This window comes from Schistocerca cancellata, chromosome 10 (genome assembly GCF_023864275.1).
Source record: "Schistocerca cancellata isolate TAMUIC-IGC-003103 chromosome 10, iqSchCanc2.1, whole genome shotgun sequence".
NCBI lineage: Eukaryota > Metazoa > Arthropoda > Insecta > Orthoptera > Acrididae > Schistocerca > Schistocerca cancellata.
Window position 1 is genome coordinate 69870251 of NC_064635.1, and position 27186 is coordinate 69897436.

The 27186-nt window shown below is 41.6% G+C and overlaps 1 protein-coding gene across 2 annotated transcripts in view; it reads left to right on the plus strand.

The window, feature by feature from the left end:
• Positions 1–19351, plus strand: part of LOC126106366 (DNA repair protein XRCC1-like) — a 71994-nt gene extending 52643 nt beyond the window's left edge. Inside the window, exons 12-13 of one of the 2 annotated variants that reach the window (XM_049912630.1) lie at positions 4070–4136; positions 17015–19351. In XM_049912630.1, coding sequence (XP_049768587.1) covers positions 4070–4136; positions 17015–17119 — 172 coding nt within the window. In that variant the 3' untranslated portion in view covers positions 17120–19351. The remainder of the gene's footprint in view (positions 1–4069; positions 4137–17014) is intronic. The other variant, XM_049912629.1, reaches the window with a different exon arrangement.
• The last annotated feature ends 7835 nt before the right edge of the window (positions 19352–27186 follow it).

Here is a 27186-nt window from a genome sequence, read left to right on the forward strand (position 1 = left end):
TTGATGCACATCATTGTGTGATAGTGAAACATGGACTGTGGGATAACTGGAACAGAAAAGAATCAAAGCATCCGAGATTTGGTGCTGCAACAGAACGTTGAAAATTAGGTGGGCTGATAAGATAAGGAATAAGATAAGGAGAATAGGTAAGGAGAGAAATGTATGGAAAATACTGACAAGAAGAAGGGACAGAATGGTGGAACATCTATTAAGACATCACAGAATAACTTTCATGGTACCAGAGGTAGTAGTAGTGGTAAAAACTGTAGAGAAAGACAGATATTGGAATATGTCCAACAAATAATGGAGGACGTAGGTGGCAATTGCTAATCTGAGCTGAAAAGTTTGGCACAGAAGAGTAATTCATGGCAGATCACATCAAGCCAGTCAGAAGACTGATGAAAAAAAAATAATAGTAATAATAATTGATGTTGGTTTATGTGGCACACTGTGTGATAAGAGTTCATAAAAGCTCTTCTACTCATTTCCAGAATTACATCACATTCTTGAAGTCCTCCTCGACATTGTGCCTGATGATTATAATATAGGTATTACATCAGTGTGTGTGTATATCTGTATGCCTTAGTCTTAAAGTGAGATGGTTCTTTCTGGTATTTACTTTTTCATATGCCATCATGTGATAGTGTGGCAGACTGTTATTGAATATTCTTGACACAGACTTCTAACAATAAAACAGGTTTCCGTTTTGTAGCACATTACCATTTATGCTTGTTAGTTAAGACACTCCCCATGAAACCATGGACCATGCTGTTGGTGTGGACACTTGCATGCCTCAGTGATACAGATAGCCGTACCGTAGGTGCAACCACAACGGAGGGGTATCTGTTGAGAGGCCAACACAAACGTGTGGTTCCTGAAGAGAGGGGCAGCAGCCTTTTCAGTAGTTGCAGGAGCAACAGTCAGGATGATTGACTGATCTGGCCTTGTGACACTAACCAAAACGGCCTTGCTGTGCTGGTACTGCGAACAGCTGAAAGCGAGGGGAAACCACAGCGTAATTTTTCCTGAGGGCATACAGCTCTACTGTATGGTTACATGACGATGGCGTCCTCTTAAGTAAAATATTCTGGAGGTAAAATAGTCCCCATTTGGATCTCTGAGCAGGGACTGCTCAGGACGACGTCATTATCAGGAGAAAGAAAACTGACATTCTGCAGATCGGAGCGTGGAATGTCAGGTCCCTTAATCGGGCAGGTACATTAGAAAATTTAAAAAGGGAAATGGAGAGGTTAAAGTTAGATATAGTGGGAATTAGTGAAGTTCGGTGGCAGGAGGAACAAGACTTTTGGTCAGGTGAATACAGGGTTATAAATACAAAATCAAATAGGGGTAATGCAGGTGTAGGTTTAATAATGAATAAAAAATTGGAGTGCGGGTGAGTTACTACAAACAGCATAGTTAATGCATTATTGTCGCCAAGATAGACACGAAGCCCAGGCCTACCACAGTAGTACAAGTTTATATGCCAACTAGCTCCGCAGATGACGAAAAGATTGAAATGTATTATTCAGATAGTGGAGGGAGACAAATATTTAATAGTCATTGGTGACTGGAATTCAATAGTAGGAAAAGGAAGAGAAGGAAACGTAGTAGGTGAATATGGAATGAGGGTAAGGAATGAAAGAGGAAACCGCCTGGTAGAATTTTGCACAGAGTATAACTTAATCATAGCTAACACTTGGTTCAAGAATCATGGAAGAAGGTTGTACACATGGAAGAGGCCTGGAGACACTGGAAGTTTTTATATGGATTATATAATGGTAAGACAGAGATTTAGGAACCAGGTTTTAAATAGTAAGACATTTCCAGGGGCAGAGGTGGACTCTGACCACACACTACTGGTTATGAACTGTAAACTGAAGAAACTGCAAAGAGGTGGGAATTTATGGAGATGGGACCTGAATAAACTGACAGAACCAGTGGTTGTAGAGAGTTTCAGGGAGAACATTAGGGAACCATTGACAAGACTGGAGGAAAGAAAGACAGTAGACTAAGAGATGAAATAATGAAAGCAGCAGAGGGTCAAGTAGGTAAAAAGATGAGGGCTAGTAGAAATCCTTGGGTAACAGAAGGTATATTGAATTTAATTGATGAAAGGAGAAAATATAAAAAAGCAGGCAAATAGGAATACAAAGTTTCAAAAATGAGATTGACAGGAAGTGCAAAATGGCTAAGCAAGGATGGCTTGAGGACAAATGTAAGGATGTAGAGGCTTATCTCACTAGGGGTAAGATAGATACTGCCTACAGGGAAATTAAAGAGACCTTTGGACAAAAGAAAAGCACTTTCATGAATATCAAGAGCTCAGATGGAAACCCAGTTCTAAGCATAGAGGGTCTATACAAGGGCCATGTTCTTGAGGACAATATTATAGAAATGGAAGAGAATATAGATGAAGATGAAATAGGAGAAATGATACTGTGTGAAGAGTTTGACAGAGCACGGAAAGACCTGAGTCGAAACAAGGCCCCGGGAGTAGACAACATTCCATTAGAACTACTGACGGCCTTGGGAGAGCCAGTCCTGACAAAACTCTATGATCTGGTGAGCAAGATGTATGAGACAGGCGAAATACCCTCAGACTTCAAGAAGAATATAATAATTCGAATCCCAAAGAAAGCAGGTGTTGACAGATGTGAAAATTACCGAACTATCAGTTTAATAAGTCACGGCTGCAAAATACTAACGCGAATTCTTTACAGACGAATGGAAAAACCGGTAGAAGCTGACCTCAGGGAAGATCAGTTTGGATTCTGTAGAAATGTTGGAACACGTGAGGCAATACTGACCCTACGACTTATTTTAGAAGATAGATTAAGGAAAGGCAAACCTACGTTTCTAGCATTTGTAGACTTAGAGAAAGCTTTTGACAGTGTTGACTGGAATACTCTCTTTCAAATTATGAAGATGGCAGGGGTAAAATACAGGGAGCAAAAGGCTATTTACGATTTGTATAGAAACTAAATGGCAGTTATGAGAGTCGAGGGGTATGAGAGAGAAGCGGTGGTTGGGAAGGGAGTGAGACAGGGTTGTAGCCTATCCCCAATGTTATTCAGTCTGTGTATTGAGCAAGCAGTAAAGGAAACAAAAGAAAAATTCGGAGTAGTAATTAAAATCCAAGTGAAGAAATAAAGACTTTGAGGTTCGCCGGTGACATTGTAATTCTATCAGACAGAGCAAAGCACCTAGAAGAGCAGTTGAATGGAATGGACAGTGTCTTGAAATGAGGATGTAAGGTGAACATCAACAAAAGCAAAATGAGGATAATGGAATGTATTTGGATTAAATCAGGTGACGCTGAGGCAATTAGATAAGGAAATGAGACACTTAAAGTAGTAAATGAGTTTTGCTGTTTTGGAAGCAAAATAACTGACGATGGTCGAAATAGAGAGGATATAAAATGTAGACTGTTGATGGCAAGGAAAGTGTTTCTGAAGAAGAGAAATAAGTAGTTTCTGAAAGTATTTGTATGGAGTGTAGCCATGTATGGAAGTGAAACATATACAATAAATAGTTTAGACAAGAAGAGAATAGAAGCTTTCGAAATGTGGTGCTACAGAAGAATGCTGAAGATTAGATGGGTAGATCACATAACTAATGAGGAGGTATTGAATAGAATTGGGGATAAGAGAAATTTGTAGCACAACTCGACTAGAAGAAGGGATCGGTTGGTAGGACATGTTCTGAGGCATCAAGGGATCACCAATTTAGTATTGTAGGGTAAAAATCGTTGTGGGAGACCAAGAGATCAATACACTAAGCAGATTCAGAAGGTTGTAGGTTGCAGTAGGTACGGGGAGATGAAGAAGCTTGCACAGGATAGAGTAGCATGGAGAGCTGCATCAAACCAGTCTCAGGACTGAAGACCACAACAACAACAACAACAACAACAACAACAGTTAAGACACTATTTTTATAGATAACATAATTTCGTGACTGGCTTCATACAAGATTACGTAATGCTTTGGTTCATGTTTTGAGAAAGGTATTGCCTCTCGTGCACTAGTCAGGATGTAAATAATACTCTACTGTCTTCTCTTTGTTTCAGAGATGTCACCTCGAGTATTGAAAGTGCCAACTATCTTGTAACTGACAGAATAAAAGACTGTGAAAAAGTAAGTACACTGAAGAAACAGTGAATATGTAATTTACAATTGCTGTAGTCTTTGTGATTACATGGTAAGTACAAAGTGCATAATAATATAAACTGACATACTAAGTTGCTTCTACATATGATAGCAGTGGGTACAAAGTAAGACTGCATGATAAATACAGAGTAAATTATAGTGTGAAATCCAATGTTTGGTAAATGAGGTTTAATTACTATATGTTTCAGAAATTCAGAGACAGAGTAAAAGCAGTGGTCAAGCAAGAACTGTTAAGATTTTACGTTAAATATGTTTAAGATTGGTATGGATTTTAAAATAAGGAGACATATGGGTGAACTCTAGTATGATACATTCCTATTTCGGTCAAGTTTGCTATTACTGCATTTGTGTGTGGTTTCAGCTTCTGTCTCGTTTCATATGCATGTGTATCATAGTTATGTTTGAAGATATTTTCTTTCTTTTAAATGATGTCATTTGTAAAGTGTAGTACTTAATATACATATATTCAAACAAGGCAGAGGTAGTATTTTGAGACCAATATAAGAGGGGTCTACAGAAATCACTGCATTCAGCTTTCGTCATCACCCTGATAACATTTTTCTGTACTTTAATTGTGGAATTCTCCCAAAAAATTATTCCATACATCAGTAGTGACTGTATACTCCCATCATATGTGGTCATCACTGATTAGCAGTTGGTATGGTGAGCGAGAATCCTAACAACGTACATACAAGTATTCAATTTTTTATTAAGATTTGCTAAGGTGCATCACCTACTTCAAATCTTCCGGAATATCCATGCTTAAAAATTTTGTACGACTCACATTTGTGACATGTTTTCCTTCAATGGGGTACAAGGTTTGCAGGATGGAGGTTTTGCATGGTGCAAAACTTAACTGCCACAGTTTTTTCAGAATTTATAATGAGACTATTAGTCCTGAACCACAGTGCTAAGCTACGCATAACCGATGTTGCACTTTCCTGCAGATTTTCCTCAGTGTGTGATTTAATTAAGAATATTAGTGTAATTTGCAAAAAGTACTGTGGTTCCATCATTTTAGTAGCCAAGTCATTTACATATAGCGTAAATAGGACACAGCACAGAACTGACCCTTATGGGACTCCATAAGTGATTATCCCTCCCCCACCCCCCTCCTCCCCCTTATTGCCGCAAAAGGAAGAAATATTGTGTTTCACTGTCTTTATATTTTATGTCTTTTAATCTGTTGATGATTATTGATATTTGATTGGATTCACATTTCAGATTGGCCTATAATTCCATAATAATTACTTATGCAAAAGAATGTCATCATCAGTAACATCAGAGGCTTTACTAAGATCAAGAAATATTGTAGACACGTTCTGCTTTTAGTGTTTCATTTAAAAAGGCACAAATTGCAGATGGGGTTGAGTTTCCAGCCCTTGACCCATGTTGTAAGTCATCTAAGAAGGCTGTTAATCTTGTAAATAACACTGTTTTCATAATTTTGTTGAAGCTTGACAAAACTGATGCTGGCCTATAATTAGCAGTTTTGTGTTTTGCACCATTCTTAAGCAGAGGTGTTACTTTTGCAGTTTTAGGTTATTTGGAAACACACCACTCTTGAAAAGAGGAATTTATTATGTCTAAAAGTGGTTCCGTTGCATTAGCTTTGATGATATCATCTGGTATCTCATTAGCGCTCATTGAATATATATATTAGGCTATCCTTTAATAATTTTGACAACTCCTCAGGTGGTGTTGGATATGTGAATAATGTATTTGCTTGAATTTTTCGATCTGACTGAACTATCTTACTGTCTGGCTGTTTGTCACGATGCGAGTTTATCAACTGCTGCACTGTGTTTGAGAAATAATGACAGAATGCACTAGCTGTTTGTCTGAGTTAGGTCAGCTTATTATTATTCACAATCAGCTCTTTATTACTGTGAGTAACTGACCTTGCACACATTTCTCATCCTATAATTTGCCAGGTTGCTTTAGTTTTTTGCTCAGAATTACACATTAGTTTTTGTCACCCCTGCCCCCTCCTGTGTCAGTATTTGTTTGTGTTTTTTGAAGTAGGTAATAAAATCAGGACTAATATTTCACTTGGAGTATTGGGACAGTCTCATCTCATTTTGACATAATATCTTTAGCCCTTTTGTGATCCCCCAACCCCCCCCCCCCCTTTTTTTTCTTCAGAGTTGAATGTCATTTTCTTGAGAAAAGGTATTTAAAAAAAAAAAAAAAAAAAAAAAAAAGCTTAAATGTGGCCATAAACTTGTTGTATGGTTCATTGGTATCATTTAAGATAAATATAGATTAATGTGAAATCAGCTCTTGAAGTTAGTGGAGTTGCTGGTTTATATTGAACTGGTCCCTTTTACACTCTCCAATGAAAATACTTTGCAAATCTGATTATCAAGTACTTCACTTATATAAATCCCCCCTGCGGGTCCGGGGATTAGAATAGGCCCGAGGTATTCCTGCCTGTCGTAAGAGGCGACTAAAAGGAGTCCATCCCCCTCACGGGGGTAGTTAGCGCCTGCGTCCGGAGACGGACGGTTCCACGACCTATAATCGTGGTCTTTTTGGTTTTTCACTTCTCGTCTCTTCCTTCCTTTTGTTGGTTCCTTTCTTTGCTCTTCTCCATCTCACTGTCTTCCTTACTCTTTCCCTTGACTTCTCCTTGCCTTCTCATTGCCTTTTTCTCCTTGCCTTCTCATTGCCTTTTTCTCCTTGTCTTCTCATTGCCTTTTCTCCTTGCCTTCTCATTGCCTTTTTCTCCTTGCCTTCTCATTGCCTTTTTCTCCTTGCCTTCTCATTGCCTTCTTCTCCTTGCCTTCTCATTGCCTTCTTCTCCTTGCTTTCTCATTGCCTTCTTCTCCTTGCCTTCTCTGGTCTCCGCCTCGGCGTTTGAGACAGTCTGTCCTCTTTCTCCCTCTCTCTCTTCTTTTTCCTCTTCTTCCTTCCTCCCTGTGCGTGCCTGAAGGCCGACCCACGCGTTCGCACGCGTAGCCGGTGATGGGGTAACGCTTAAGTCCCCGCCCTGGGTAGACATGTAAGGCACGCGCGTACCCCCTGGTAAAGGCCAGGCCCGGGGAGGGGTGATTGCCTGAGCTGATACCTTCTGACCATGCCGATTGGTCCCTCCGTCTGTTTCTCAGGAGGTGTGACCTGAGGTATAAACATTCACCTAAGGCGGGAGTGCCCTCTGAGAGGGTCCCCACAAGGAAGGAGCGCGCCATCGGAGACGCTGGCAATCATGGGGGATTCCTCCGCAATGGATTCTACTCCATCTCTCTCGACTTCGACCCAAAAACGGAAACGTGACCAGCCAACAGTGACAAAAGTACTACCGCCTGCCCCACAGTTCCTCGTAGTTTCTCGATCTGAGGACGGAAAGGATTTTTCCTCTGTCAACCCTTTCGTTATCCAGAAGGGCGTAGATGCCATAGCCGGATCTGTCAAATCTTGTACCAGGTTGCGTAACGGCACCTTATTACTAGAAACTGAGAGTGCCTTTCAGGCACAAAAACTGCTTCGGGCCACCCTCCTGTACACGTTCCCTGTCCGGGTGGAGGCCCACCGAACTTTGAAATCGTCTCGTGGTGTAGTCTATACTAGCTCCCTCGACGGATTGACTGACGAGGAGCTTCAATCTTTCCTCGCTGAGCAGGGCATGACGGCTGTCCATAGGGTCATGAAAAAGGTCAACAATGACCTTGTACCGACCCGGACACTTTTCTTGACCTTCGATAGTGTTAAGCTGCCATCGCGCATCAAGGCGGGCTACGAGGTTATTTCTGTTCGCCCCTATGTCCCGACACCTACGCGCTGCTACCAGTGTCAGCGTTTCAATCACACTCGACAGTCTTGTTCCAATGCGGCTAAACGTGTCACTTGTGGCAGGGATGCCCATGAGGGTGACTGTCCACCTCCGTCTCCTCGTTATGTGAACTGTCAGGGTGACCATGCCGCATCCTCCCGCGACTGTCCTGTCTATAAGGAAGAACGCTGTATCCAAGAAATTCGGGTCAAAGAGAAAGGGTCCACCTCGGCTGCTCGCAAGCTATTGGCTAGTAGGAAGCCCATGCTGCTCCCAGCGGGGAAATACAGTACTGTCCTCGCCTCTCCTCGGACTACCCGGGAGGTAGCAACCCAGACATGCGATCTGACCTTCAGCACCACGGTCGTCCGTTCGGCCAGTGCTAAGATCGCACGGTCGACGTCTCCTCTTCCTCCCATCACCCCACAGACACCAGCCCCTTCCTCAGCTTCTGCTAAGACGAAGACCCTGAAGTCAGATGCACGGGCCTTCAAGAAGGAACCATCCCGTGCAGACTTCCTCCGTACCTCGACCTCCCAGCCTTCGACCGGTACTTCCACCAAACGTCCTTCCAAAAAGGCGCATAGGAAGCACAGTTCTCCTTCTCCGCCACGGCGCATTTCTTCTCCTGCGCCACCCAGCGGTTGCCGCCCCAGGCCGTCATCCGTTTCGCCTGGCCGCACCGCTGGTAGCCGTACATCTGGCCGTTCACCGGCGGAGGAAGCTCCCCCTCCTGGCCATCCTCCCGAGATGGCCGATGACCCTATAGACCCAATGGACGATGACTGTCCGCCTACTGATAGCGGCGGCAGTGCTCGCTCGAAGCCAGGCCCTAAGCGGCCTTCGAGGTGACCCCTTCTCTCATCTTCCTTTTCTTACGATGGCACTTATTCACAGGAATATTCGCAGCATTCGCTCCAACCGAGAGGACTTGAAGTTGCTGCTCCGCTTGCACCGTCCGCTCGTCGTAGCCCTCCAGGAAACGAAGCTACGCCCATGCGATCAAATTGCCTTGGCACACTACACCTCTGTGCGTTTTGACCTACCCCCTGTGGTAGGTATCCCAGCTCATGGAGGGGTTATGTTGCTGGTCCGGGATGATATTTACTACGATCCCATCACGTTGCACACCGGCCTGCAGGCAGTTGCCATCCGCATTACTCTCCCCACTTTTACGTTTTCCTTTTGTACCGTTTACACTCCATCGTCATCTGCCGTTACCAGGGCAGACATGATGCAACTTATTGCTCAGCTACCTGCACCATTTTTGTTAACTGGAGACTTCAATGCCCACCATCCCCTTTGGGGCTCTCCAGCATCCTGCCCGAGGGGCTCCTTGTTAGCAGACCTTTTCAACCAGCTCAATCTTGTCTGCCTCAATACTGGCGCCCCTACTTTTCTTTCGGACACATCTCACACCTATTCCCATTTAGACCTCTCTATATGTACTCCACAACTTGCACGCCGGTTTGAATGGTATGCCCTTTCGGATACATATTCGAGCGACCACTTCCCGTGTGTTATCCATCTCCTGCAGCATACCCCCTCTCCGTGCTCCTCTAGTTGGACCATCTCCAAGGCAGACTGGGGGCTCTTCTCTTCCAGGACGACCTTTCAGGATCAAACCTTCACAAGCTGCGATCGTCAGGTCGCACACCTCACGGAAGTCATTCTCGCTGCTGCTGAATATTCCATCCCTCACCCTCCTTCTTCTCCACGTCGCGTACCGGTCCCCTGGTGGACCGCAGCATGTAGAGACGCTTTACGTGCTCGTCGACGTGCTTTACGCACATTTAAATGCCACCCTACAGTGGCAAATTGTATCAATTATAAACGATTACGTGCTCAGTGTCGTCGTATTATCAAAGACAGCAAGAAAGCCAGCTGGGCTGCTTTCACAAGCACCTTCAACAGTTTTACTCCTTCTTCTGTTGTCTGGGGTAGCCTGCGCCGGCTATCTGGCACTAAGGTCCACTCACCAGTTTCTGGCTTGAAGGTCGCGAATGACGTCCTTGTGGCCCCTGAGGCTGTCTCCAATGCCTTTGGCCGCTTTTTCGCAGGGGTTTCGAGCTCCACTCATTACCACCCTGCCTTCCTCCCCCGCAAACAGTCAGAGGAGGCTAGGCCACCTAACTTCCGCTCCTCGAATTGTGAAAGTTATAATGCCCCATTCACCATGCGGGAACTCGAAAACGCACTTGGCCGATCACGGTCCTCCGCTCCAGGGCCAGATTCTATTCATATTCAGATGCTGAAGAACCTTTCTCCTGCGGGTAAAGGTTTTCTTCTTCGTACATACAATCGCATCTGGATTGAGGGACATGTTCCCGCATGCTGGCGCGAGTCTATTGTTGTCCCGATTCCTAAGCCGGGGAAGGACAAGCACTTGCCTTCCAGTTATCGACCTATCTCGCTTACCAGCTGTGTCTGTAAAGTGATGGAGCGAATGGTTAACTCTCAATTGGTTTGGCTGCTCGAGTCTCGACGCCTACTTACCAATGTACAATGTGGATTTCGTAGGCGCCGCTCTGCTGTTGACCATCTGGTTACCTTGTCGACCTTCATTATGAATAACTTCTTGCGGAAGCGCCCGACCGCAGCTGTGTTCTTTGATTTGGAGAAGGCCGACGACACCTGTTGGAGGGCGGGCATTCTCTGCACCATGCATACATGGGGCCTTCGCGGTCGCCTCCCTCTTTTTATTCGTTCCTTTTTAATGGATCGACAGTTCAGGGTACGTGTGGGTTCTGTCCTGTCCGACACCTTTCGCCAGGAGAATGGGGTGCCACAGGGCTCAGTTTTGAGTGTCGCTCTCTTCGCCATCGCGATCAATCCAATAATGGATTGCCTCCCAGCTGATGTATCAGGCTCCCTTTTCGTGGACGATTTTACCATCTATTGCAGCGCGCAGTGTACACGTGTCCTGGAGCGCTGTCTTCAGCGTTCTCTTGACCGTCTTTACTCCTGGAGTGTCGCCAATGGCTTCCGTTTTTCTGCCGAGAAGACGGTCTGTATTAACTTCTGGCGCTACAAAGAGTTTCTCCCACCGTCCTTACGACTCGGTCCCGTTGCTCTCCCAATCGTGGAGACAACCAAATTTTTAGGCCTTACCTTTGACAGGAAACTTAGCTGGTCTCCACATGTGTCATATTTGGCCGCCCGTTGTACCCGTTCTTTAAATGTCCTCCGTGTTCTCAGTGGTTTGTCGTGGGGAGCGGATCGAACCGTCCTACTTCGTCTATATCGGTCGATCGTCCGCTTCAAGCTGGATTATGGGAGCTTCGTATACTCCTCTGCACGGCCATCCATCTTACGCCGCCTCAACTCCATACAACATCGGGGTTTACGACTTGCGATCGGAGCATTTTATACCAGTCCCGTAGAGAGTCTTCATGCTGACGCTGGCGAATTGCCACTCACCTACCGGCGCGATATACTGGTTTGTCGGTATGCCTGTCGGCTACTGTCAATGCCCGACCATCCGTCTTATCGTTCCTTTTTTGACGACTCTCTTGACCGTCAATACGGCTTGTATGTCTCTGCCCTGCTACCCCCTGGAGTTCACTTTCGTCGCCTCCTTCAACACCTTAATTTTTCACTCCCTGCAACCTTTCGAGTGGGCGAGAGCCGCACGCCACCTTGGCTCCAGGCTCAGGTCCGCGTTCACCTTGACCTCAGCTCGCTCCCAAAAGAGGTCACCCCCGGTTCGGTCTACCACTCCCGTTTTTTGAAACTTCGTTCGAAGTTCATCAACATGACTTTCATTTATACAGATGGCTCTAAGACCAATGACGGGGTCGGGTGTTCCTTTATTGTCGGGGCACAAAGTTTCAAATACCGGCTCCATGGCCATTGTTCGGTCTTCACAGCTGAGCTCTTTGCCCTCTACCAGGCTGTTCTTTACATCTGCCGCCACCGACATTCTGCTTATGTCATCTGCTCAGATTCCCTGAGCGCCATCCAGAGCCTCAGTGATCCGTACCCGATTCACCCCTTCGTACACCGGATCCAACGCTCTCTTCAGCAGCTGGTGGACGTCGGTTCTCCGGTTAGCTTTATGTGGGTTCCTGGCCATGTCGGTATCCCTGGGAACGAAGCTGCAGATGCCGCGGCCAAGGCTGCGGTCCTCCAGCCTCGGACAGCTTCTTGTTGTGTCCCTTCGTCCGATTTTAGCGGGGTCATTTGTTGGCGCATCTTATCGCTGTGGCATGCCGATTGGGCTGCACTTACCGACAACAAGCTTCGGGCCTTAAAACCTCTTCCCGTGGCTTGGACGTCCTCCTCACGCCCTTCTCGGCGGGAGGAGGTCGTTTTAGCCCGGTTAAGAATTGGACACTGCCGGTTCAGCCATCGCCATCTGCTGACGGCTGCGCCGGCGCCGTTCTGCCCATGTGGGCACTTGCTGACGGTTAGACACATTTTAATGTCCTGTCCAGATCTTAACACACTGCGCCTCGATCTTAACCTGCCAAATACTTTCGATGCCATTTTAGCGGATGACCCACGAGCAGCTGCTCGTGTTCTTCGTTTTATCAATTTGACAAACCTCGCTAAGGACATTTGATGATGTTGTTTTTTAATCCTATGCCTGTCAGTCTGTCTTTTATCGTGTTTTCCCTTTTAGTTGTTGTTGTCAACTTGTGCCTCGCGGTGCATTCTTAGAGTAGTCAGGGCGCTAATGACCATTGAAGTTGTGCGCCCTAAAACCACAAAAAAAAAAAACTTATATAAATATGTGAGGAGATGAAAACACAGTTTTTGAGGTCAGTGGGCCTATTGATGATGAATATCCTGAGTCCCCTTTTAACTCTATGAATCTACAGTTTCTGTTGAGACTTGTGTTCTCCATTGCAAGTGATGGGGCCATTCGTTACATACTGCAGAACAGGTTAGATGCGACAACGTTTCTGTTGTGGACAATGGCGTCGTTGTGTGTATGTGTGTGTGTGTGTGTGTGTGTGTGTGTGTGTGTGTTTGTTTGTAGTGGTATATCCTTTACTACCCCCCCCCCCCCCCCCCCCCCGCTCTCTCTCTCTCTCTCTCTCACACACACACACACACACACACACACACACACACACACACACACTGTATCAATTGTAATAATTATGAATTTCCTCCAATAATTAAAACTTAACGAATGACATGGCAAAAATTGCAGTTTTTTGGTGATCTGTAAGTGGAAACAAATAAAGTGCTCAAAAGGATGCACAAGAGCAAAACATTTTTTACCACTTGAATTCGCAACATTTTTTTCTTTTCACATCTTTGATAGATAGTTGGTATGCTTGTTCTGTTCTGCCCCTTTTAGAATTTTGATTACATCAAACAATAGATGCCTCTGTGATGAAGCCATCATGATACAGTGCTTACACAGAAAGCTTGAAACTGTAAATGAGTGCCATTGCTGAAAGGAAGGTGTTGAGTCCGACTTCCCTATTTAAATGAAACTGTAAAGAATAAAAAGGAGCTAGGAAGGGGTATTGGACCCGACCATACCCTGAAATCTTGACTGTGGTGACAGACTGATCTATGCCGTAGCCCAAGTTCTGGGTTAGGTTGGAAGGTGATTCTTTGGTTGTGAGTTAAAAGTTGTTGCAACAGATTCACCTGTGGCAATTCCTAATGTTTACATTCCCAATATATTTAATGGATTTTGGAATATTTGATGAAATTTTCACATAAAAACTAAAATTGCAATATAAATTCTGAGAACCTGTATCAGATAGTGGACGTAGATGAGTATTTTGATGCATACTACATACATATTTGTTATATGAACTACAAGAAATGCAGAGGTGGTGGACGCTACAACGTAGAGTGCGATAGTGACCACCAACACCCCGCCCCTTTCCCCTTGTCAACCTCACAAGAAAGTAATGCAGATTAAATATTCATGTGCTTAGCAGTTTGTAATAGGAGCATGTTTTGAGAACTTAGCTTTTATTTGTTTTGAGATTGTATATGATAATTTGTAACTTAATTTGTGGCTGAAAGTAATTCAGATTAAATTCTGATCCAAATGTCACAATGATGATTTGTGGGCCTTTGAATATTTTAAAATCATAGATAACTGTTGGCGGTATACTGCAGTGTTGAATATTCTTCCTCCTGGGAAATTTGTTTCAATGATGGGGTTGTATTCTCTATTGATGTCATGCGCATGCAGCTTAATTATATATGTCCCTGTAATTGTCACAGATTAAATGCTCTTCATTTCACTAGACTAATTGAAGTATTCAGATATAAACAACTCATCAGAGGCAACCCAAATAATACTATTGATGCAAAAGAAATGTCAGTATTCTGTTCCTTCTGTTTGTGAATGTATGTCATATACTATAGCTTAATTATGTCATGGGTTAAAAGACTACGTCAATTGTGGGTAGTCTCAGTTCCCTACCTTGCATTTTTTCCTTGGGTGTGATTTCATTCTCAACATAAAATATGTGTCATGAGACACAAGCAATATGCTTCGATGGATGTGATACTGAAGTAGTCTTTTTCACTTGGATACTCAATAACATTCCCTACTCACTGTTCTCACGTCTGTAAGTTAAAACCCTGTGAAACATGGTCTTTATGAAGCCCTGTATATGCTCATTAAATGGATCACAGATGTAGAGGAATGTGCAATATGAGTTGTTGATTTTGACCAGTGACATGGAAAACATGACAAACGCAGTAGACAATGTGGCGACTATAACATGATGTTATTGTCTATGTATCTTCAAACTAACTGAGCTACAGATCAGTCTGTTAGCATAACCAGCCTTTTTTAGAATCATCTTCACTGGCTTTTCAGTCTGTCACCAAGTTTTTGTTTTTTACTTTTACATTTGTTGGCTTCACCAACTAAAAACAAAACCATGAATACATGCATCAAAAGGTGTCATGACATCAGTCATTAACATTACATCACAAGCCAAAGCCGACAGTTTGTATCGATCATCCCTCTTGACTCTGCATACTAACATGAAAATTAATAATTGGTGAGATTCCATGGCATAACTATATAGGTTTCTCATGTGACAATGCAAGTAATTTGACTGGTGTTTCCAAAGGCATAAGTTCTTTTATTTGTAAAGAAAATACCAATATTCACGTTCGAGGCTGTGATTGTCATCTTGCACACTTAGCTGCTCAAAAGGGCTGTAATGGCCTCATAAATATTAATACTGAGAAGTTTTTAATTGACATTTCTTATTACTTGCTAAAGAGTTCAAAGAGGCAAAATGCTTTAAAGCTATGTTGACAAGTCTTTGGTGAAAAACCACACAAAATATTGGTGTCTGTTTCTACTAGGCAGTTGTCTGTGTTACAGCGTGCATTAAGGGTCTTAGAACAGTGGAACTCTTTAAAAATGTTCCTCTGTGAATAGTATCCTGATAAGACCACCTCAAAATTTCTACAAGTTAAGGCACAGTTTGAAAATCCATCTAATAAACATTATCTTTTGTTTCTCAGCTCTGTTCTTCCACTTATCAACTCCCTTAAATGTATTCCTCCAACAAGAGGCCACACTTATTCATAAACTTTGTTCAGAATTAAATAATCTTTCCAGTGAACTTTATTATTTGCTTCATGAAAACATCCACAGTTCCGGAATCTGATAGTAATTTGCTTCATGCGACATTTCAGTCTGTTAAATAATAGAAAAATGGCAGTGAGTTGGTCATTGGAGCAAACATGAGCACTTACATTACAGGAAGTTCCTCTAGAGGAAGCTACATTGAAAATTTTTTATTCAGATGTCATACTGTTCTGTACAAAAACATGTGAGTACATTGTCAACAAATAGCCAAATAAAGATACATTTCTTCGGCATACTGAAGTTGACGAGAGTTCAGTCCATGCTAATTTGATACATTCTCTTCTGAAAAGGATGAGAAGGCTGACAGAATTTGGTATGAGACTTCATAACTCACTGATGTTTCAGAAGTAAGAAAGTACTCTTCACAGAGTAAGCTCATGATAGCTGTTCTTCTAGTACCACATTGTGATTCGCCAGTGGATCGAGTTTTTAGTTTGATGAGGAAGAACAATACAGAATTTCATGCTAATATGAATACAGAACTGTTAAGTGCTCTGTTAGTGCAGAGGATGCAAACAATTTCGAAAGAAGCAGTATGTCACCAGTGTACTTTCAACAAACAGGAGGTGCTAGCTGCTATGGGGGCAACTAGAGTATTCCATTCTTCAGTTGTACTTCAGAGATACAGTGCAGATCAATTGTGTGTTGGTTTTTCAATAATTTCTGATTTAGAGATGCATCAAAAATATGCTGCCACAACCCGTCCCCCTCCTTGCATTATCTGGCACATTACTTATTGGTTTTCTTAAAAGTTGGCATCTCTGCACACATCATTACACATTCAGAACTTCTTCTTCTGAGGTGGAGGAGGGGATGAGGAGTAGGAGTAGGAGTTGTCACGCATATATAATTTCAGTTTATGTTTTTTAATATTATTACCTCTTAATTCTTTAATTTTTTACACTGTGGAGTAGAAGTTCACAGATTTTTTATAGCTGAATATCCCGATCCTTCATGCGCCATATTAAGACTGAATGAAGGGTAATGTAATTCATTTCTCCTTCTAGTGTTATATTTACAAACATCACTGTTCACTGTTGTTTTCAAACTTCATAGGTGAATAAATTTATGTATTCTTGCAAAAATGTTGTTTGTAATTAAGTTAACACATAAATCAATTCTATAGAAAATTTTTAAAATAGTTTATAGTTTATGTACTGCAGTAATGAATTTAAATAAATGCAAATAAAATTAGTTAAATTTTTAAGTATAGCTTGGTTTGATTCCTTTCCCTGTCTAGTAGAAGATTTGAGGTAGACTGGTAACCAGGCCGTGCCTAGTTGAAAAATAAAAACATACTTATTTCAGAATTTTGTGTTTTCTTTGTCAGGATCAGATGACTTTATTTTCTCTCGTAGAAAACGATAAGTGCTATAATGCTTCTGCTAAGTAGATCAGTAGATGCATCTCTTGTGCACGGCTGTCGTATGTAAATTTGTGTGAAAGCTGCAATCACTGATCGTTTTTGTCACGTTGCAGTTGAAATTCGACCACAGCAGATGTACAGCAGTGAGGCCAGCGTGGGTGTGGGAGTGCAATGACACTCGCAAGCTCGTGCCCACGGCTCCGTACGAGCTTGAGTAGCCGAAGTAAAGCGAAGCTTGTCATCAGGCTGCAGGCAGTCACTACCTCGTCCAAAAGATCTTACCTGTCATTTTTATTGACAATTGTCTCATTAATTTAAATGGATGAATGTTTTTATTCATGTGTGATACTTTAATATTGCAGTGTACTTGATTCCGGTGTTACTAAAAGACTCTTAGATTTGGTCTACTTTTTTAATTTCCGTAGTCCCATTGGGATGAGAACCTACCATTTCATGGATAAGTTTATACAACATCAAATTTACTTATATGTTTATTTATTTATTTACATTCAGGAGGCAGAATCTCTAAATACTGCCAAGAGACATCCACAAAAGTAGATATAACTGTCCAAGTTTTTGAAATTGTTTGTTCCTTCCCAAGGGCAGAAAAAGGAATAAGTTAGTGAAAGGGGAGGGGGAAGAGGTCACTTGGAGCTGATGTTGAGAGGGCGGCAGCTGGCAAAGGTTAGGGGAGACGAAGCTGAAAATGGGGAGTGTGTTGCACTTTTATGAGTGTCTACCAGAAGTACATACAAGGAGAGGTCACCAGTGGTGGGCCTGACTTGAAATAGTCTGTAGAATGAGGTTGGTTAAGGTTCAAGGAATCACATCCTGCCAGCCATTCACCCTGGTGGGCCCTCGTTTGCAAGTAATCAACGTAAAAGATTTTGGAATTTCGTACAATACTCGACACCCTTAAAAATAGAGTAGTTTCATAGTGTAAGGTTAAGCTGCTATCTTTACATGCAAAAGGTTGTGGCTTCAAATCTGGTCAGATGCTTTGAAATTTTTTATTTTTAAATCCTTATCAAAATCACTTAGTCATTATTTTTTAAATTAATTGGTTTAAATGCAGTTTTTTTTCTAATTTCTATTCCTTTGTCATGTCATATTTGTCATCCTATGAACTACATCATTTGCTCTGATTTTTCTTCCTATCAGTCTTTTGCCACCTGGCATTGGTGTTCTTGTGATTTTGAGGTTATGTATTTCTCAATTTGCTTGAATTTCATTTTACTTACAATCTCTGCTTTAGTTTAAATCATCATCTGCATTATTTTGTCCATAGTGCAATAAGAATTTATGTTTTAAATGTTTGTTTGATGATTACCATTCAAAAATGTGCATGTTATAATGAAATATACATTCATGACGCCATTGCCCAGTCAATATAAGTAGATTTTTTTCATCTTTCTCGTTTTTGATCAGTAGGTCGGCATTTTAAAATGTTCAAACTTTATGATGAATAAATAAAACTAATTAAGTTATGTATATATGTTATGTATATGTGTGGATGGATGTGTGTGTGTGTGTGCGAGTGTATACCCGTCCCTTTTTCCCCCTAAGGTAAGTCTTTCCACTCCCGGGACTGGAATGACTCCTTACCCTCTCCCTTAAAACCCACATCCTTTCGTCTTTCCCTCTCCTTCCCTCTTTCCTGATGAGGCAACAGTTTGTTGCGAAAGCTTGAATTTTGTGTGTATGTTTGTGTTCGTTTGTGTGTCTGTCGACCTGCCAGCACTTTCATTTGGTAAGTCACATCATCTTTGTTTTTAGGTATATAATTAAGTTAATACATTGATTAAAATGAATCGGTAAAAATTTGATCTGTAGGTCGGGATTTTAAAATGTTCAAACTTTATGATGAATAAATAAAACTAATTAAGTTAATACATTGATTAAAATGATGTGACAAAGGAATACAAATGAAAAAAATGCATGTAAATCAATTAGCTGAATAAAAAAATAGTGATCGTCAATTCGATAAAATAAAAAAATAAAAATTTGTGTACTGAATGAGTTTTGAACAGCCAGCCTTCTGCATATGCCTAACACACAACCAATCTGTAGATTGCTACTATTTTTAAAGCTGTAGAGCATCACGCAAAATTCCAAAACTTTTTTCATCCGTTACTCGCAAATGAGGGCCCACCAGTTTGGATAGCTGCATAGTGTCACCCCTTGGACCTTAAGCTACGTCACCATATAGATCATTTCAAGAAGCCAGTCCCACTGCTGCGGACCTCTCCTTGTTAAAATTTTGCCTTTTGGGAGTAAGCACTGGGCAAACATGTTATCTCTTTGGAATTTTAGGTTTCTTAAATTATTATTCCTTTTGTTTGAAATAACCCTCAAGAGACTCTTCCATCTCTGTAACCTGTGTACTATTTGTGAAGTGAACTTCCCTGACTGACATAATTATTCAATAAAAGTATCCCTCAATAAATTTTGTCAGTCATTCTTCACAGTAGACTATTTAAAGATCACTTTACTTTTATTCCAGCAAATCATATGCAAACCAAATTTCTGTAACAATGTTTCAGTATTGGGTTACTGCATTACATTAGCATGATACAAGTTCTTAGCTCGAATACAATGAGGTATCTGGAACAGAATGATCTACATGCTGGCCAGTGTGGATTCGAAAATCTGGTTAGGGTGAAACCCTAATCATGCTTTTCCCGTGTGACACACAAACTGACTAATTGAGGCAAATAGGTGGATGCAGTATTTCTCAACTACCGAAAAGTTTTTGACTCGCTGTCAAAGTGGTGAGGCCACTGTGGTCTAGGGGTTTGCATCTGTGACTACTTGGTGCATAAGTCTAGAGGAATTACTTCTTTAATCGCCATCCTGTGGTTATTAGATGAAGCCAGCAGTTACTGATGAAGTGCGCACCACACTGTAGAAATTACTTTTTATTCTCTTTGCTTGTATTAACTCTAAATTCACTTTCTATGATTAACTTTGTCATATGTATGAACATCAGTACTATAAAACAAATCAGTAAGCTACACTGACTAGGAGAACTTTCACAAAGTTTACAAGTGGCAGTGATTAACATAGATGTTTGCACAATAAGCAGAAGAGACCACTAACCGAGTAGCAGAGGCATTTGTTGAGTCGTCAAGTAGCACGCACAGTGGAGAATGAAAACTTCGTTAGCTTTTGGTAGATATCCTTTGTCAAGATAGAGCAAAAATACACACACTGTACTGTCTCCTGTCCCTGGATATAATTTAATTTTTAATTTATTATTTGAAAAATAATCTCTAAACTGAGTTAAAATAAATATTTTTATTATCTCTTCTGTATTAGGTTAATTCTTGAAATGAAAATAACAACTTTCTTTTATAGAGAGAGATTTTCTTTCACATGGTGAACAATATACTTACGTTAGAAAGAAATATAAAGAAAGGGTGTTAACGTGGTTAAATAAGCTGAAAATACTAGAAATTCTGATGTTACAGATTTGATTTTGTTATGTAAATGTTTTTAATTGAGGAAAACGTTCAAATAATCCAAACGAGATTCTGTGTTCCTACATAAGTTCAGGCCGAAGCCTGTCTGTGCTATTTTTAATCAATCGGCTGAAAAAAACTAATTTGAGAAGATAATATTCTTGTCTGCTGCAGAGTTGGAAGAGAAAATGTTTAATTTACTTCACTGTAAGTTGCACGTCCTTCATGCAGCTGAAATAATTTCAGATGTACCACGTAAATGTGGTGGCTGCAGTTAGCTAGTGATGTTCCTTCTGTTGCTGTAGATGGAGCTAAATTCTGAAAAGGGCTGGATTATTTGACATGGAATGTTAGCAATACATATTAAATAATTTCAAAGTGTATGTCTAATATTTGTAACTTTTACATACCTTCTGTTCTTCAGAAGTCTTTCTTAATTATATATTTGGCCGATCACAGAGGCAGCTACTAACAGAGGGATACAACATCTTTACTGGTGCTCTTAATAATATGAATAGCGTGAATATCTTAGATGATAACTAATTGTTCTTTCTGCAGTTAATGTAGCAGCAGTACGTATTTTAGTCTCTGGTACATCATATAGTTATTATTATTATTATTATTATTATTATTTAGTTATTATTATTATTATTATTATTATTACTGTACAAAATCATCTCTAATATTACAAATGTTACATTACACATAATACACTGTACATTACATACACATCATAATTATTCCCATTGATTTTTTACAAAATTTGATGATGTCACTTTGTATGGGGACAACACACCTTTGCTCCATTATCATCCCAGGTGGACACACAGTGCTGTGATTGCAGATCGGCAGGTGGACTGGGGGTGGAGGTTGCGTTGGGTGGAGAGGGTAGAGGGAGGAAGAAGCAGGAAGCAAGAGAAGGGGATGGCAACAAGTCTCTGATGGCTCAGAGGGTGACACCACATGTGTGAGATGAGAATGTGAAAGACAGAGGTGGCAGGTGCACAGGCTAGGCAAGTGATACATGGGTATCGAAGCTGGTAAGGTGCAGCGCACGAGAGAGATGATATGGAGGTGTGGATTGTGGAGGGAGGGGGTGGAGGGTGGTAACAGAACAGGGGAAAGTGAAACTGATGGGTAGATCTTGTGGAGACACTGGGTTAGAGCAGATTGAGATGGGGAGGGATTACAGGAGCAAAGTATATGTTGCGAGGTGTCATGTAATGTGGGTTATTGGTGAGAATTACCTATGTTCCACTGAAAATGTCATGCTGCTGAAAGATGGTTGTGTCTCTTACAAATATTTTACGCACTGGGAAAAAATCCACTCGGCGTACCCCAGTCTGTGATGTGTGCACTTACTGCCTGGGCAGTGGCGTAACACAACAGTGTGCACTTACTGCCTGGGCAGTGGCGTAACACAACAGAGGCAAGGCTCGACATGGTGAGCACAGTAGCATTTTCTGGACGTGGATATTTATGCCTTGGTGATGCCCCTTGAAGGTATCATGAACACCCTACTGAAAACAGACATACTCAATTTAAACGCTCAAAACAAATGAAGACTGTAAATCATAGATCTTAAGTTGAGTTCGGTGTGGTCAAATGTACTGAATTATGTATTTGAAGTTATGAGTAATTGACAATTGGATCTGCCTTCACAACTGATGTAAATATTCAAAACAATGCAGCAGATTATTGCTGAAGATGTGTTCGTCATTCTGTAGCTGGAAATAGTGAGACCCATACTTACAGCATCACTCCACCCAGAGATGAAATTTAGAAGAATAAGTTCACATGTGGCTGTGGTATAGAGTGGATGGACCAAGAGAACAAAACAAAAAGGTGACTGTATTTGAAGAAGAATTGTAAAAGGTAACTTAGACCACATCAAACTGACAGATCCGCCACACAGTGTTCCCCTCATGGTGTTAAAATCAAGTTTCCATGTACACACGTGCAAAAGGGAAACACTGCAGAGGATATATCCCATGTGTTTAATTCAGAAAAGCTGGTGTTAGAATGAGGGCTGCAGACAGCACAAATTGTGAAGTAGTCATCAAGGTCGAGCACATTGTACCCGGTAGCATGTTCTGCCTCTGGGCGAAGACTTTGATCACAGCCACTGTTTGGCAGTGGTAATTCAACTTGGTAGACAGTTAGTTGGTGCTCGTGCTCACATAAAATGTTGTGCAGGGAGTGCAGCACGGCTGGAGGATGACACGGCTGCTTTCAAAGGTGTTCCTACCTCTGATGGAGTAGGAAAAGCCTGTGACAGGACTGGTGTTGGAAATGCTGGATGAATGGGTTATCCAAGTCTTCCAAAGGCACAGGAACCCTGCGGTAAGAGATGGGGAGTGGTCCGCCAGAACTTTTGTACATATTTGCAGAACAAGTGATGGACAACCACAATAATGAAAGCCAAATACTGAACATAGGATATGCAGGTGTTGATGACCAGTTACAGACTCGCCATACGTTTCGATTGCTTTTACACTTTAACTGTCAAGCATTGACTTATTGCAGTTTTGTGAGCAACACCTGTATGAAGACACACATCATATAGAAATGATAAAATAGTAAAGAGGTAAGCTGTTACGTTTTAGACATCAACATGAAAGATAGAAAAAGTGGTTGATGCGAAGATACAATAGATGGTGAAGTAAATTCATTTCATTAGAAATTTGCAAATAGTACATACTGCTTTATGGGATGCATGTTTTAATAACGGTTCTCAAAATTTACTCCAAATTATCTACAGAATTAAAATTTCTGATTAGAACAATCAATAAGCTAACATGTTATTTTAGTAAAATTATACACTGTCAGAAATGAAAAAAGTCTGGAACATTCTGGAATACAAAAATGTTGTATGTAAGTAGCTATTGTAATATTAACTTTTCAGAAAAAGTAAACTGTTTGCTTGAAAGAGGAGGATGGGGGCTTTCAATCTTACTGAATTTCAACGTGCCCGTACTTTCTAGGTATCATAAATTATGAATATTTCTTTAAATAATACGTTTCCATATGCTCTAAATGTATCTTTGGCATCAGCAGACTGTAAATTATATTGTGAATAATAAAATGTAGTTAAGCGTTGCATGAATAAGAATTCAGCAATTTTGTGTACTCGTGGTAAATGCTCACAATAAAAGGAAACCGATAGATTGCTTCTCACCATAAATGTGGTACATTGAGCTGCTGACAGGCACAATGAAAAGACTGTCACACTGTAGTGGTTGCATAGTGTTTGTGTAGTGTAGTGCTTCAAGGTGTAGAAGTGCACAAATTGTACAGTGATTACATCTACGACTTTGTGTCCATTCTTTGTTTATATATTTATGGCATTGTTTAATTTTGACATTTGTAGAGTATTCTCAGTGTAAACACTCCAGACACTAAATGTTGCTTCAGAGTTAATTTCACACTTTGTGCAACATTTTTGGTTATCCCGATGGAAACTAACATTGTAACCGTGTCGCGTCATACCAAACATAAAGCGCAAACAAACATCACCCACATCTACATTGCCAACGTCCTTCGAACGTAAAGAGCTGATCTGCATCGACCACACATTGCACTGTGCACGTAGTGCAATGTCGGACCTGGCACCACCGGTCAACATGTCCCCGAGCACTTCAGTCAGTTGAGTTGCTGTCAAACCACCACCTTTCTGGCAGCAGACCCCATCTTATGGTTCACACAACTCAAAAGTTAATTCGTGCATGCCGGTGTCACAGCGGACAAAACGAAGTACAGCTACGTCGTAGCTGCTGTCGAGATACTGGATATTATGGCCTTACTGCCAAATGCTGACACGTATACAGCTCTGAAGAATGCTCTGATCATGTGGCTATTGCAGTCTGAAGCAAAACTACTCGCAAAATTGCTGTGAACCGAGGAGTTAGGAGACCACACTTTCTTGCAGACTGCACTCCCTAGCAGTTGCTGACGAGGAATGCCGTCAATGAAGATATACTGAGGAATATCTGGCTGTTGCATCTCCCTCCGGATGCACAGAAGATTCTTAGGCCTAGTTTACACGACAACATTGGGTTGCACCACTGGTTGTATGGAATGAGTTGCACACATATGGTTTCATATTTGACTGTATTTTGACACGGCGAAACCAGTATACTCTTCAGTTTCGTCGTTTTGTGGGTTCCTGAGTCGTGTCTGAAATGAAAGTTTTGGCAGCTGCACGTCGCACGAGTTGTGATGGAGTTAGAGCTTGTCGCGTGGAATCGCTGTGTGATAAAAAAAATAAGAAACATGTTTCGATTCTTGACTGGATGAAGAAAAGATGTCAGCTCAGTTGCTCAGCATCTTTGCTGAAATAATTTGTAATGGAAGACCCAATAAGTTGTTTTAATTATCTTAGAATGTCACCAGAACTGTTAGAGTTAATTATGCAATAAGAAATAAAGATATTGTAATGCATGAACCACAGTCACTAGAACTGAAATTACATATCCATTCCGTGCATTACAATTGAGAAGATTCGGCATGCTATAAGATGCGGTTTTAGTTGGTGATGACGGTTTTTCATTAACACTAATGATTATTAACATTAACAGCAGTAATTATTCGAAGCAGGCAGCATTAAGAAGAGAATGGTTTGCAGACTACTCTCTTGAAGATAGATCTGTACTGTGGCATTTTTTCAAAATTTAAACATATGTTAATGGAGAGCACTGCTGCAGCGTTTTAAATAGATAAATATTGAATAAAGAATGTAGCTTTCTGATTTGCGTAGCCTTGCCTCCTGTCAACAATATTCCTTAAAAAAATAAATAAAATAAAGTGTCAGGCAACTCTAACGATGGGATTTTACTCTTGTAGACGAGAGCATTTCTACAGCTAGAATTACATTTACTTGTATTTTTCTTAATTCAGTTGTATATGTGCCCTGCAGCTCAGATAGTGTCAAGCTATCTATGTTCTGATCGCACGTGACAGTCTCAGGAGCAGCAATATGTTGCTTATTTTCGTAATCAGCATCACTGAAATCCCACAAACACCTATGCAAAGCATAGATATCCAAAACGTGAACATTATTCTCTGTTCTCCACTTCATATTTCAGTTTGTCTACACTCTACAAACACACATAACCTCAGAACTCATGCAACTAGTGTTGCCAAAGTTGGAACATGCCGAAAGTGTTTAGTTTCAGCGACGAGTTGCGCAAACGCGCAGTGCGCATTTGCAGTGGCCAGTTTCCTGCAGCCCATTGTCGTCATGTAAACTAGATTTTACAGTATGCACCAGAGACCTGGACATGTTAGCGCAGACTGCAGACCGAATCACGGAAATGTACCTGCCTGCAATGGTAGCAACTGTCAGCCCACCACCAGATTTTGTTATTGCATCATTCCAGTTGCAGATTACGGAGTTTACCATGCAAGTCACTGCACTGCGAATGTGGCAGTCCAGTGGCATCACTTACCAGGAAAATGCAGCCAATCATCTGTATCTAAGAAGATCTGCTGTTACTACAGAAAGTTCTGACCGGAGAACAGAAATGCATACTGCCATGTGAGATGGGAAATGTGACAGTAGCTCAGTGATGACAACAGCAGGTTTTCCAAACAGCAGCCATCAATTGTTCATCACAGATCATTACATCAAACTCCAGTTCCTGGTAGAGACTGGTGCTGATGTGTGTGCCTACTGATCCACTCGTCTTAGCTCTGACGGTTGTCACCTCTTGGCTGCTAATGGATTCACGATAAAGACATATGGTCCTGTGACATGCACGCTAAACCTAGGCCAACAGTGAAAGATCGAATGGCAATTTGTCGTAGTGAATGTGATGCATCCCATAACAGGAGTCAGGTTTCTGTCATTTTATGGTCTACTACCCAACCTCAGCTCAGACGTCATCAACTACTCGATACTGTCACCAAGTTGGCCAGTCAAGGTAGTATACATTGTGTAGATGGTACAGCTGTTCGGATAATCACAGTTGATTTGCCCTACATAGTACTTCCAAGAGATCACAAGACAGCTACCGACCCTGGCACCCATGCACAATTCTACAGTACACTACATCCTCACAACTCCTGCATTACCGATCCAAACCCGACCATGCCACTTGACACCTGATAAGCTAAGAGTAGCCAAGCAAGAATTCTCTTCCATGCTTGCGCAGGGCATCTGCATACCTTCTAGTAGCAGCTGCACGGTATGCCTAGATGTCGGTGGTATCTGGGGTAATTATCATTAGCTAAATGCAAGATAATCCCAGATCGATACTGGGTACTGCACATTGAGGACTTCACAGTTAACTTCTATGTTAAGCATGCCTTTTACACCTTGAATTTGGTGCATGCATATTCTCAAGTTCCAGCGGCCCCGGAAGATACAGCTAAGACCGCTGTCACCACTCTTTCGGCCTCTTCCAGTTTACAGAATGCCATGCGAGCTGCGTAATGCCACACAAACACTCCAGTGTCTCATGGATAAAGGGATCAGAGACCCAGACTTCTGTTACGTGTACATTGATGATGTATTAGTTATGTCTAGTTCTGAACCAGAGCATCTGGAACATCTACGTCAGGTATTCGCATGCCTTCGTTCACATGGACTTCTTGTCAACTCCTTTAAGTGTGTCTTTGGAATTTCAAAAGTTAGCTTTCTGGGCTACACATTCAATGCACAGGGTAGACACAATAGTTAGTTACTATTCGTGAACTGCGCGTTTTCTGTACGTCATCAACTTTTATCATTGTCATGTGCAGAACTGTGCACTGTTATCCAACCCGGTGAAGATTCTTCTACGTAGTTCCCATAGACCAGGTGACAAACTGCTGTGAATAGTGAA